Source organism: Manacus vitellinus, unplaced genomic scaffold (genome assembly GCF_001715985.3).
Source record: "Manacus vitellinus isolate BGI_N305 unplaced genomic scaffold, ASM171598v3 scaffold_5_pilon, whole genome shotgun sequence".
Lineage (NCBI taxonomy): Eukaryota > Metazoa > Chordata > Aves > Passeriformes > Pipridae > Manacus > Manacus vitellinus.
Window position 1 is genome coordinate 36737689 of NW_021940682.1, and position 14764 is coordinate 36752452.

Sequence of the window (14764 nt, forward strand, 5' to 3'; positions counted from 1 at the left end):
ACACTGCAGCATCCTCTGGCTTGTCACTTGAGGCTGTTTATGCTGTAGTTGGACCAACTGGGCTTTCTAGCCCAGGTGAGGACAGGAGACAGTTGCTGGCGGTGAGCGCCACACTCCACATACACCTGTGCAGAGGATTATCCTCTGAGTTGTTTGAAGCTTTTTGAAGACTGCTGTAAAACACAAAGGATCAACTGTCCTTCATGACCAAATCTCACTTTTTACAAAGGTTTTAGAGGATGGAAGGTGAGGCAGGGCTCTCTCAGCCTTCCTGCTTGCAGGCTGCTTGTCCTGGGTCTCTGTCCTACATTTTGTCTGTGTTTTCCTGGTTTGGGAGTTTGTTTTTTTTTAGCAGGAGAAGAGTGGTGACTGAGCAGAAATGGGACTTTCCTTCCCTCTGTGCTCTCCTCTGTCTTTTTATCAGCCTGCTCATTTCTGTACGAATCCATGTAGCATGTAGCATGACAATGACCACAGCTTTAAAAGTTTGTATTGTGAGGACAAATGAAATGTTGTGGGAATATTTAAATATTTTAAGCCTGAATTCAGTTTCCTTTCTGGTAGGTATTTACTGCTGTGACCTTAATCCAATCCAAGAAGTTTGAGCGGCTGCTCTTGGGAAAAATGGCAGCTTTTTCATGTTTTGCAGTCAACTCTCATAATATTTGTCTAAGCTTATCAGATAAATATCACTCTGAGTCTCTTAGAGTCAAAACTGAGGTAGAGAAATTACTTGTAAACTGGGGCGGAAGGCAAGTGAGTTACATATGAACTTATACAAAGGGTTCTTCCTTCTGTAGTACAAAATTTATTGAAATAGGAATTTCAGAGCTGCTGTTTAACCCTTACAAATACATCTGGGTAGTCTGTTTTGTTGCAGTGCCCCATAAAGCCCCACTCATACAGCATTTCCACTTTCTATGGAAGACAAGAGTTTATTTGTGGCAGTGCGTTCTGGGATCTCTTTTCAAAACCGAGACTGTTGAGAGGATTTCACAGAGAAATATAATTAGGAAAAAATGTGACTATATTCCTCTGCCAAATGCCTTTCCTAAATTGACTGGGAAGGGCTCAAAACAAAAATGTACTTAAACCCATTTTCCTTTATGGTTCATCTTTAAGTGTTTTGCTTAAAGTAATGAATCACTGGGTGAATCAGACTGAGATTTTATGGTTTCTTATTTGCCTGCTTTTGATCAGCTGAGTAGCCTGTCGAGACTTAATTTGGGACTGTGTTCTCTTTCTTTATGGCAGCATGGAAGGGCAGTGTGGAGAGTGATGGGGCAAAGCAGGAACATTTTCCTGTTGCAGCGCAAGGTCATGCACTACCAAGAGAAAGGTCAACAATCCACATTTGTGCTCATCGCTTCTGAGTGATATATAGCATCCTTTTCTGAGCTTCCTTCCGCTTCCTTCCTAAGTCTTCTGTCACTCGTTTCCCCCCTCCCCATCTTATCTTTTAACTGTTTCCATCCTGCGTGCTGTGGAAGCTGTGTGAGAGAGAAGAAGCCTGAAAATGAAAGGTGGTGGTTTACAGCCACCAAAGAAGCAGCTGCAGCAGCTCGAAGTCCTTCCGGCCGCTGCATGGCTTTCATCCTGGCACTGTGTCCGATGGGCAGGACGGCTGTGTGCTGGTACCTTGTCGGTTCTCTGTGGCTCCCTGAGCCCAGCTGGGGCTGGGCTGCCCGTGGGACCGAAGTGAACCCGCTTCCTTCCACTGCTCCTGTGGCTGCAGCCTGCTGCAGAGGGGCAGAGCTGAGGAGCTGGAGGCAATGACATTTCAAGCACTGCAGCTGTTTGCTCAGTGGATGTGAGTCAGTCTTTAATTTCCAAGCTCTTTTTATCTCAGTGGCTCTTCTCTAATCTCTCCATTTTGTCCTTCCTGTAGATGAGGAGTAAATCTGGAGCTTTATGTTCCTCATGTCAGGTGTCACTAATGTGGAACGAAAAGGAGATAGTTGCTTCCCCGCCTCCCAACGTGATACTGTTTCGTATAAAGCTTATTTTTGCTTTTTGTCATTTAAGTGAATAGTCCATGCACAGAGTTTCAGGCTCAGTGTTTCATTGTTTATATCCATGATATCTTACTGTCATATTGGTCTACTTTGAAAGAAGTTTCAAAAGTATGAGCAAAGACGTATCACATCTTGGGCTTTGCAGGACTAAAACCAGCTGGTGTGAAAATCAAGTGCTGGATTCTGATGACTTGTAACCAACCAAGAGGAGTTCTTGGCAAAACTCCCTTTGTGAAGGAAATTGAGTCGTGTTTCATCTTTTGAGTGAATTAGCTTGAATTTTGTAGTTAAAAGTGCTTAGTGTGTCTTGGATATTTACAAATCCCAAGACTGACTGTGAGAAGCACACAGTGAATGAAGCTCCCCCCTGGGTGTGCAAGGGCACATTGCAAAAACCATATCCGGAGATGGGCTAGATGGTGTCCAACTCGACCAATTACCCAAATGCCTCTTGCATACTGGCTCAGCTTTTGGGCAGTCATGTGCTTTAAGGTGACACTTTTTGAATGATGTCATTTACGGGACATGAAATAAAAAAAAGTCATGTGAATTAAGCCATCACCATTACCACCTAGAGTGTTGATGTTACTGTTAAAAACACAGCTTCCAGCAAAGTGTTTTCTGAGAATACACCTCTTCCAGGTATGGCCCAGAAACGATTCATGCTTGAACCAGCAGAAGAAATAAGGATATACCATCTGTATAACATTTTTTTTCAAATACAAGGATTTCGATCCCATTACTGCTCTTGTGGAATTTAACAGTCCAGAAAACTGGAGTTGCAGGGATATTTTTTTTTTTATGTTTCAGAAGGCAACAGAGAAAATCACTACAGTTCTTGAAATGTGCTTTAAAGGCTTGTGAAGGTCTCAGTGTCCTTGAAACAAAAAACACTTTCATTTTATCTTCTTGTGTCATCACATAGTCCTCCTGAATTCTGTGACCAGTTGTCATCTTTCCCATGTTCTGCAAGGAGCACACAACAAATAAATTATCCATAAAGGGTTTTACAAGACATATCATGGAACATTTAAAGAGAAAGCCAAGCTCCTAGGTCAGAGCACTGCTTTTTCTACTAAAGGGGGGGCTGGGTCAGCTACCAAACAAAGGCCCTTGAGGTTCCTTTTGAAGGGTCATTAACTCTTTCCTGGTTTTCTCTTAGGGTGATTCCTGCTTCAAGGAGCAGTGATTGCCCATCTGAGTATAAGAGTTTGAAATAAGAGCAAAATTCTAATTTCTTCTTCATGATTTACTTTGTGTGTGTCTGGAGAGAGAGGTTCTCTTTTTGGAAGGTTTAAGGATGGACAGAGTGTTAGGCACAGTGACTGAAGTGATTGGGATTTCTGCAGTCACTCTTCACATGATTATTTACTGCCTTTCAACGTGAATTAGGAATAAAGCTCAGTTAAGGAACTCTTGCCAACATAGCATTTTTATTTGCATTTCTTTTATGACATTTCTTGAATGAAAAGGCTGTAAAAGTACAAATATTACCATGCTGCTTCCAGTATAGCTCAGTATCAACATATAGTGAATTTTTATTAGTTGAAGCAATTTGGGTTTTTCTTCCCACGGCATTAGTGGCACCTACACCTGAGGTGGCAACTTGCTTAGCTCAGCTATCCCAGCATTGAATCTCCCTTGGGGAGCAAAGCTATTGCAATTGTAGGGAACAGCTCAGTGAGACTTCAGACCACTCCTGTGGGTCAGGGTAAGTTGTCCTTCAGCAGTGCCAGGCTCCGCTGTAGAGGCCAAGTGACAAGCCTGGAGCGGACACTCGACTTGTAGGGAATGAAGCTGGTTGATGTGAACGCTATCATTTGGAACTGTAGATTTTATTAAGGCTCTGTGGTTTGTCACATGGGTGAATTTGAAGTTTAAAATGGGGAGGAAAGTTATATGACCACCTGTACTCCATTGACTGTGGAGGGTGCCCAGAGTGATTAGCAATGACAACAGGTTTTCTCTGTATATCTCCAAGATAACTGTATCTTTGCAAAAATTTTGTGACTTGCATAGTGCTTTATTCCAGGTATCACATTTATCACCCTTTCTCTCTGAATCTTCAAGAGCTTCACAAACTGAGTGTTATTGTCGCTATTATCATCTTAATTTTACAGATGGAGATGTTAAGGACATGTTAGTTTTTCTTTGCCAAAGATCTGCGATGAGTTCATGCCATGACAATGAAAATTTCGGTCCCCAGCCCCACCACTCTCTTCTCACCCTCCTCGTGTTTTGGCACTGAGATGAGGTTTTCTCATACTTGGAAGTGCAATGCATTATTTCACTCAATTTTTTTTTCTTTCATGGTTTTATTTTGGTGTTTTTTTAGTAAATCACCCTAGCAAGAACCTGAGGCAGATTCAAAGATGACTGTCATGCTGCTTCAGGAACAACTTGTCTGCCTAAAGCTGGAATCGACTGAAATGATTACTGATGCTTCAGCTTGTACTAAGATTTCACTCCATCTTATAGAATCGTAGAATGGTTTGGAAGGGACCTTGAAGATGATCTTATTGCAACCCCCCTGCCATGGGCAAGGACACCTTCCACTACACCAGGTTGCTCAAAGCCCCATCCAACCTGGCCTTGAACAATTCCAGGGATGGGGCACCATGTCTTCTCTGGGCTACTTGTGCCAGTGCCTCTCCATCCTCACAGTAAAGCATTTCTTCATAATATCTAACCTAAACCCACTGTCTTTCAGTTTAAAGCCATTCCCCCTTGTCCTATCATTACGTGCCTTTGCGGAAGTCTTCATTCAATTAATTTTCTGTAGAAGCAGAGTTTTGGTTAAAACAGACAAAGCTTGTCACTCCTTACGAATAAAGCAGTGAGCTGTGCTCCTGCCACTCTGGCCCTGCAGTGTTTCAGTGACAGAGAGCCAGAGCAGCAGCTCCTGAAGCCGGAGCCGCACGTCAGTGAGCTGTACAACCAGCTCTCCAGTGTGCTGTTTACCTCACATGAGTGCTAATTTCAGCACCTGCTTTTGAAACACTTCATGGAGAATTTATTAAGCACAGGCAATGTCAAGGCAGTTCTGAAAATCCTCCTGGGGCACCATGATGCAAAACGGTGCCCAGAGGAGAAGCTTCTCTGCTTGAATCTCAGATGAACATTGCACAGGTTTGTAAATGCCAGGGGATACAGATCCTGGTATAGAGGTTGTAAAGTCTCTTAAAGAATATTTTATTTTAGGAATTCATGGTCACAAGAAGCTTGAGGATTCAGTGGGCTTGATCCTTGCCATCTCAGCAGTTGCCATCTCCTGTGGCTTTATCCTTTTATAAAAAGATCGTGCTTCTCTTCCAAAATAGGTAGACTATTTTATCCCTGCAGTCTCCTGAAGACTGTTCCAGAATGTCACTGCTAAAACTACCCTCTGCTTGCCAGTCTGCATTTGTTTATCAGCAGCCTAAATCAATGGTTTTAAAAATATTTTAAAATATTTTATTGTGCTAACATTTTAATACCCGAGCAGTTTTCTCCTGGTATCTGTGGTGGAAATCTCTTCTGTAGAGGAGTTAAAAAGGACTCAACTAACATGCCCCAACCTCTGTCCTCACAACAGGCTGTACCAGGCCCTGTCAGCCACCATAACTATGTGCTTAGTTACTCTTTCAGTGGAAAAGAACAGATCTTGCTCTACTGTTAGCTTTGAGACTGGCCTTTAAACTTTGCACCTGAAGTTTAGACAGGGTGGACCCTTGAGGAATTGTTAGGAGCGCATGTACATTTTAAAACTGCATTTATGAGAAAGTATTTACAGGGAAGAAACTGCTCATTTGCAAACTTCTCTTCTGCGTGGTGGAGATGTGGTATAAAACAGAAGTATTGGCTTCTGTAAACTTAATTTGAAACAGGCAGCTGTCATAACGGAACAAGTGAACTACATCCTCCTGTCTCACCCTGCAAGAGCTGGGTATGCTCGTGTCTCTTTGGTTGCATGCAAGCAGTTCGATGGCTTTGAGGTAGCCCTGAGAAATTTAAAAATATTCCCAGATAAATCTGGCGTCTGAGTGTTCACCACATACCCCAAGGTGAATAGTTGTTTGGCAGTACTGCAGGAAATTCATTCACAAAATGGGAATTGAGAGAGTTGTGGTGTAGGAACTTGTTTGTGAATAGCATACTGTTGCCTCACTACCACGCTGGAGTTGTAGCTCAGCTTAGAGTGGTTGGACTCCAGAAAATATTGGTCTTTCAGTTGATTTGCGTTGCTGATAAGGAAATATGTAATTGTAGCAGACTTCTCTGATCTGCCTTTGGTGTTATTCTCAGTGCTTTTATGTAACACATCTATCAAAGGAGAGTTCACCTGATCATCTAGACAGTAACTGCTTGACACAAGGTATACATTACTCTTTCTCCCATGACGCATGAGTTCAGGGATTTGGTTTTGTCTGCTTCTGTCCTTGTTCATTATAAGTTTAACCATACACAAAGCATCATCTACACATCCATTTTACCAAAAGTGTGTCGCAATATATGTATTAGTAGAATGGGGTACTGGGACAACTTGCTCCCTCTTTCCACTTAGCATCAGCAAGGACACAATGTGTTTATATTTTTAATTAAGAATGGAGAACATACAGAAGACAAACACCAAATATCAAAATGTGACTTGGATAAGCAAATAATTTTTATTCCTTATTTTATAGGCAGTTCATCTCTTTTTCCTGAAACAAACAGGCTTGGTTTACTCACAAGTTTGTAAATAAAGTACTGTCTTCAGCAGTTGGTTGGAGGACAGGGTAAATTTGTAAGGTTTATCTCATTAAGGCATATAAGATTATTACTGTTCTGCAATGCACTGAGGTTATAACCTGAGGTCCATCTAACAATACAAAATTGCATGGTAAGGATGGTCCCTCCTTGCAGGTTTCACTGGTTTCTTCTGGTGATATTTCCTGCTGTTGGTGGTATACATCTTAGGTTTTTTTCTTGTGTTTTATTTAGGTTGCTGACACTGTGGTTGCAGTTTATTCACAAGATACCAACCAAACACTAGTATTTGAAGAACCACTTGGATAGGCACAGTTCCTCACCCAGCATGCCTTTCAAAGCTGGATTAGAACTGACTGAATTGCAGAATATGACTGTCCCTGAAGATGATAACATCAGCAATGATTCAAATGATTTCACAGAGGTGGAAAATGGCCAGATAAATAGGTGAGTATTTTTCCACTGACGTTTCCTCTACTAAGAAACACACTGTTTAAAAACAGCATTCTAATTTTCAGTATATGTCTTGAATTATTCATTACCAAGTCATGCTTCATTTGAAGATGTAATTTGAATTTCATACGTAACATCTGTTGGGCATAGGCTGCAATAGGAGATAAAGCAAGCAGAGTGGCAATTTATTCATCGTTTTGAATCTTTCAAATTAGTCTAATAAAATTCACAAACATATAATGTAGCAAAAAGCCAACATTTTGAAATATCTGCTTGCACACAGCAAGGAAGTAATAACAATTAATACAGTGGCAGAATTCGGGGCAAATCTTCTTGTTGGCCTTTGATCCCTGATATGACAATTTTAACCTGTCTGGCCACATCCATGCATCCAAGCTCCTGGAGATTTACAGCTGGTGTGGTTGGCAGCAAGTGTAGTCCCAGTCCACGTTTGCAATTTGGCAAGATAAACTGGGCAGCAGTTTGCTCCCTTCAGGCAGGGGTGGCAAGGAGATGGTAAAACAGAGTCTTACGCCTAAGTCATATCAAGTTTCAAACAATGCATGAATACTGGCGAAAATTGCTAGTTACAATTATGAGGCTGTTGGCTTTTTCTATAAGCAGTAGTCATTTCCAAAGAGCTGCCTTTTCCACCAGAGAGTAGTTCTCCAGCCCTTCCTGTCAGACTCGAACAGGTGCTGAGCCAACCAGTTTGTAGCAAAGACCTGCTGACAGACTCTGTTTGCGTTTTGTGAGCTGTAAAACAGGAAGCTCTTTTTTGATCAAACTTCCTTTTCAAATATTGCAAACCAAGGTGGAGCACATTGGCCAGCTAGTAACTGCATGGGGATCCAGCCCTTTAAAATCTTCTCTTGCCCTTTCTTCCTTTTGGCAGCATCTTCTCTGGTTATCTGGGAAACTCACTTTCTACTGTTGAAACAAAACTTAGAGCTGTTTTTTCCCAAGTGAGGGTAGAGTCATGTGACTCTCACAATTGTGTGGGGGGACAGGGAGCTTGGTGACAGGTATGGGAATAAGCAGTCAGCGCTGGCCATACCATTCACGTAGCAAAACCAGACAGCCATACTGTGGGATGGAGCAGGGGGCCCTGGCTGGTGGTGTGGGTGAGCCCCCAGCAGGAGGGTGGCAGCCTCCCCCCATCGCCCGCCCTGGGGAAGTCCTGGGGACGTAGCCAGCAGGGCGTGTGGTGGTGTGACCACAACAGCTGCGCTGATGAAGATTAGAGCTGGTCAGGAATTTTCTGATGCAACTGCTTTGATGGAAAGTGCCAAAACGAAATGCAAACCACTTCTGTTAAAAAAAAAAAAAGAAAAAAAAAAAAAAAAAAAGAAAAAAAAAAAAGAAAGGGAAGAGCACGACACGAAACCACTCCAACTTTGCCAAAACAACACAGTTCCAGTATGAACCTGCTTGCTTTCCTGCTGGTTCACGTTGTAAGGAGAGGAGCTCATGGGCTGACAGTAGTAAATTTGCTCCGTTTAGCCTGCTGAGAATTTATATCCTTGAGAGAAGGAGTGGCTGTACCAGGCTGGCTGCACCTCCCCAGCGCTTTGGCTGGTGTCACCAGTAACTGTTATGGGGGAAAACCCTGTTGGCACTTCATCTTTCAGTGAATGTTTATGGAGGGTGGGGAAGGAGTGTGCCATATGTGCCTGATTCTCTGCAGTCACAATGTGCTTTGTGGAGTTAAGATGTAGTAAGCATGACAAGAACTGAGTTGAATTCAGACTGCCTGCAAAAGGAAGAAGAAAAGTGGGGTGAAGGAAAGAGGATCAGAAACTCAGAAGCAGAATTTCTGATTAATGCTCTGGCTCTTAGGGCATATGAACATATTCCACAATTTTCTATTCCTTTCTGGATAACTTTTTTCTTCTGCAGACAATCATTTGGTTGTAGGATATAGCCCATTATAGTTCTCTATTATCCCACTGCCAGGGCTCTCACAGGACAGCTACTTACATCCCACACGTGAGAATTTTGGTCTATATATCCTGGTTTGTTCATATTCCACTCCATGTCTAAAACAAGTTTCAAGGCAGCTTGTGCTGACCACAGCTTCCAGTGCAGCAGCATGTTGGCACCAGTGCAGCCCTGTGGGCATCCCCATGTATGATGAGCAGGGGGACATATCCTGCTCCACACCCCATGCTGAATGCATCCTGAAAGGATGTAGTTATTCCCTTTCTATAACTATCTTGGGAAACACTGTTTTTCCATGGAATAAGAGGTTAACAGGCATAGGGAATAACACATTTTGTGCTGCCTGGCACATGGTGTGAGGCCTTGTGAAACTCCAAAATGCATCAAAATCAGTGGGACTTTTTTTGTTGATTTCACTTGAGCTTTAGATTAGATCTGTAATTTTCAACTAGCTTGCTTTTTTTGTTGTTTCAACCTGTTTGATTTTGCATACTGTATTTCATTTTGAACATTTTTTCTCCCACTGCATAATTGTTCAAGCTAAATATAGAACAGAGTTTTAAGGGTCTTTTGGAGAAGGTATACCAGGCAGAAGCTGATTCCAAGTCTGATTGTAAACTCCAAATAGTTCTTGATCTTGGAAAAGAATTCTCTAGTTTCTTTTGGATTTCCAGCCTTTTCCAGGCCTAAATATACTGTTGTATGTAGGGAGGGGATATTGTTTTGAAGAGGCTTTACCGAGAGGGTGGTTTTTTTGTATGCAGATGTTGAATGGAAATGCCAGTCTAGAGATTTGCATCAAATTCAGACATGGATTTGGTGATTTTTAACCATGTCTCCTGGCTATAAAACTTTGCCATCTCTTCACATAACTGTAAATCGGTATTTAGATGACTTATTTCTTATCTATAACTATGACAATACAATACTTTCAGGAAGCGGATATCTGAATGCCTGTCTTGGTTTACAGCTACTAGTAAGTCATCAGCACCCCTTGTTTTGTTAACAAGGTTGTTAGTAGGTATACCAAGATCTGGTCCAAGTTTCATAGTGTAAGTCAGACCAAGCTTTCTTCTGCATTTCTTGTTCCGGCCTGCCCTGGAGATCTTTGCCACTGCTCAAGTTAGCATGCAGTTTAAGAAGCTGCCTAAGGATAAAGTTCTATCATCTTAGCAGAACTAGCTTTTCCTAACAAATGTTTAAGGTATCATCAAATATCATTTTAATTTAATTATGTTTAAACATATCCAAGATAGCTAAATGGTTTCTGGCTAACTCTGCTTAGCCAAAATGATTAGGTTGGAGATATCACCTTAACCAAACATTTTTCATTGAAGTCCTTTAATAAATTAAATTTGGAAACCATAGTTTAAGATCATCCTTTTAAAATCACTTTATCAATAATATTAAGTTTCTGCTTTGCACTAAATCAATCCAGGAAAATAATTAGATTAAGATATTCTTTCCAAACCAACTGTGAGGCTTCATGCATTGCAAGGATGAACTCATTATATCTTGGCCAGGATATTTCATTTATGTACCTGAAAAGTTTTGTATAATCTGTTCATACTCAGCTGTGATACAGGAAACACAACAGGAAAGCAGAAACATTTAAGAACAGGTTATGTCTTTTAATGATGAGTAAAGCATTTGAAATGAAGACAACAAACAGCACAAATGGATTTCATGCTTGTCAGGTTTTGATGGCACAGGCGGTCCTGCAGCTCATTGCCACAGCACCTCTCACAGTGGCCTTTGGTCCTTGGGAGGGCTGGGAGAGGCTGGCATAAACAGGCGTTTCACTTAATTTGTGTCATATTTTTAAAGGTCAAATATACAACATTCTGTGACAATGAATGGCTTGTTGTCTAAGCACATCTATTAAGCAGAGCAGATGCATGGCACAGTTTAACTAGAAATTCCAGTATTTCAACATATGTTTCCTTTCATATGCTATAGGGGAAAAAAACCACCCTGAAATGAAAAAAAAATGTTTACAGAAAGCAGTATCTTGGGAAAATTTGTTTCTGTTGAATTCATTAAAATACCTTCCCCCTTACACTTTTTTTTTAAAATTTTATTTTTATTTAATTTAAGATCAGTAATACTTTCCTTTTATGGAAGATTTGTCTGTTATATGGTATGGCTGTACCACCTCCCAAGCATTGTGCCAAACATTGTGCCAAAGCAATCTTCTTGTCTGGACTTGCAGGTTAAATTGCCTGCAACAGCAAATGCAGCACAGGCAGACCCCACATCCCCACACACTACATCACTGATGAACTTTCTGGGAAAGCAATCCTGGGGCTGGAAGATGGCCTAGGAAGCACCCCATAAAGAAGCTGGGCTCAGTGCTGTGTAGTTCATGGTTTGGGAGCACAGTAGCCACATTCCCACGTCTGACTTTGCCCTCCTGTACACATCACACAGCATAAGTGGAGCAAAATGTGCAGTGTGATTTGGTAAACATGGGGTGGATGAGGAGCCCAGCTTGTAATAGGAGATGAGAGGCTGGACAACAAGCCCGCTCCATTTCTAATGTAGAGCTAACTCAAAAGAAAGTACTTTGGATCAATTTATCAAATCAGGCTAGTTTTCTCAAAGTCCCATCCGGAAGGAAATAACATGTTTGTTGGCCACAGAAGACGGTTTTGCAGAAGCTGTTTACTTTGTCAGAAATATTCTAATGGAAAGTCCCACGGTAGTTTTTATATTCAAGCAATATTTCTCAAGTGTTGTCTTTATCGTGTATTAGTTTTTTAACAATAATTTTCATGGAACTCTAATACCAGACAGCAATAATAACAGTATCTACAAATTTGTTATTTTTGTAATTATTAAGGGGGGATTGGCTGCAGGGGGATGAGCAGAAGTGGGGAGATCAGACTAATGACTTCTGTCATAACTCTTGACAAAATCTAAAATGACACATGATCTCCATAAATGACAGAAGAAGGCAAAGTCCACAGATGTTCCCAGCAGCAGTTACAAATCCAAAAGAGATAAAGCTCTTCTCTGTGCTCCTGCCTGTACAAATTGCCTGCAGGGTGTTTCAAGAGAGAGCTGGAATGTCTTTTTCAAACCGTTCACACTCTGCTGCCTGCGTTCAAGAGATGAGCTTTAAACAGACATGAAAAAGAAAAGCACATGCTCTGAATCAAGTTGAGATTTTATTCCATGAGGATGAAATACCTACAAGGTGAGCTTTGGAAAGTTAATTTTGATCAGTTTATTTTAGAAGAGGTTGCTTTTCACTTCTTAAAACAGTGGGGGGGGTTCAACCATCTATTCCAACTGTGTTAGCACTGGTAAATCTGACATGATGTCTATATTTTGCAGCAAATTAGTTGCTGAAGTTAGTATTCAAAAAATACAGGAGAAGCCTATAGTTGTTTTTTATTGACATAAAGGAAATCAAAGCAGACCAGTGAGTAGGAGTCAAAATTGCAACAAATCCAGGAAAAAATACTACATACATTTTGCCAGCTATGCCCGGATTTAAGGGATAAACACAAAATGTTAAAGACACTAAGTCCAAGTGTGTCAGGTGTGGAAACCAAGTCAGCAGCATTATAACTGCATGATTTTGCCATAGCTGTGCTAGCATATATCAGTAGTAATTAGGCCACAGCTGAGGTAGTAGGGAAGTTTGATAGAGCTCTGTCTTTACGAGTTCACCTGAATACCACTGGATGTACTCAGATGATGTGCAGTCTCAAGTCACAGTTTGAATTATACATCCCCAGCCAGTAGATGTTCCCAGCTGTGGGAAAGGACCAGCAGTGCTGCTGTTTGTGTCCGGTGTTGTTTGTCTGTTTTAATCTAAGAAGAGTCAGCTTAATGTTCCTTCAGCTAAAACAGCCTCTGACACTTGGTGACAGCCCCTAGTTAGGTATGTGACATGTACAATGGCTGATGCATTAGCCAGTGCAGACTAAGAACCATCTGTGGATTAACAAAGATGCCAGGGACTTAATGGTGCATAAACCTTCAAAAGATGAAAAGCTGAAAGAATGCTTTATACAAACTAAAAAGTTTGCTGAAGAGAAGATCTGCGAGAAAATAACAGCTCATCTAAATCAAAAGTGTTGTAAATCCCAAGGATGCCACCACAACCACAGGAGGACAGTAAGTTCCTAAATGTGGATACATCAAGGACACAAAACAAGTAAAGGGTAAAGAGAAAGAAAAGCCGTTTGTTCCATGTTTCCCTGCACAGAAGTGTTGAATTTTGCAGTATGATGAATTCAGTAATGAGTTTTGAAAGACACTCAGTTGAAAATCTAGTAGCCCAGAACAGTGCAGGTTGCCTGGTTCAGGATGGTCTAGGCAGTGCTGACTATGTGTGGCACATCCTCCTGTTCTTAACTTCAGACGTACCAACACTATGTGGCAATTTAGGGTTTCAGTGGCAATGTAGGGTTTTACAGTGTCACCGGACAGTGAGGGGACAGGAGGAGTCTTTGAGGGGTCCTTGGCAGAATGATGATAGCAGTAAATTATAGTTACAATTAAAACTTTTTTTTTTTTAGCGGGGTATTATGATTAGTGTAGCACAGAATTTAATATTTGAATGGCACAGGACTTCAACAAACTGAATCAATGTAGTGCAATTTATAAGTATTATAATACAGAATTTATAGTATAACTTAAGATTTATAATCACCTGGACCCTCAGCAGATGGGGCAAATCTTAATACATGATTTGTTTTATCAATGTACAATCATAATTTAGGCATAAAAATCATATAGAAGAATATAAGTCACTCCCTTATTCCTTGGAGGATGCAGAGGACAGAGGGGTGTTCCTGGCCAGCGGCAGCTGCAGTCTCAAGTTCCCCACTTAGGCCCTGTAACTGCTTGATTTTAGAGTCAGCTAGGGGTGATGTGCTTCCCCTCTTCTGTGAAGGGGTCATCACCACTTCCTGGTGGGCTCGGTGCCTGGGACCTGCCAGGCTGGCAAGGAAGGAAGTAATCGAGTTGGCGCCCAGGCGTCTTGAGGTCGATAGGGAGGGGAAGAAGAAATCTGATTGGTTTGTCTGCTTGCTTCACAGGACCTTCAGGGTGTGATAATGGGAGAAAGGAATGAATACATGACATGTTTGGTCACAGAGAATGGCTGCTTGCCTTACAGAGTAGCGTTAGTTATGCTAACCCCATGAACAGGGCTGGGAGCAGTGGGTGCTCCTCATAAGCATCTCTGCAGGATACCTGGAGAAGCATTTCCTCTTAGCATCTGTGCAAACAAATTGCTTTCCCATCCACAAAATTGTTGCTGCTACTTTACAAAATTGCCTAAAAGACCCTTCTGTATATATATATATATATATATACAGAATATATATATACATTTATTCTGATCTTGTGCTGGTGTTACCTTTACTGATGTCCAATGTACACTGTATTAGTGGGGCATAATCTGTTATGAGTTTGACCTCTTTTCACACAGTTTTTATACATTGCTTATTTTGTAATCACATGCTGCTCATGGAATTAATGTGTTCACATTTTCTAAGCACTTGCTGGAAATAAATCCTCTGACTTCTTTCAGCAAGTTTATTTCAGATCGAGAAAGCAGAAGAAGTCTCACAAACAGCCACCTGGAGAAGAAGAAATGTGATGAATAT

At 41.3% G+C, this 14764-nt stretch overlaps 1 protein-coding gene across 1 annotated transcript in view; it reads left to right on the forward strand.

Moving 5' to 3' along the window:
• The first annotated feature begins 6981 nt into the window (after positions 1-6981).
• SLC38A1 (solute carrier family 38 member 1) overlaps positions 6982-14764 on the forward strand; it is a 33263-nt gene continuing 25480 nt past the window's right edge. The window contains exons 1-2 of the mRNA XM_008926545.3: positions 6982-7190; positions 14689-14764. Coding sequence (XP_008924793.1) covers positions 7072-7190; positions 14689-14764 — 195 coding nt within the window. The 5' untranslated portion in view covers positions 6982-7071. The remainder of the gene's footprint in view (positions 7191-14688) is intronic.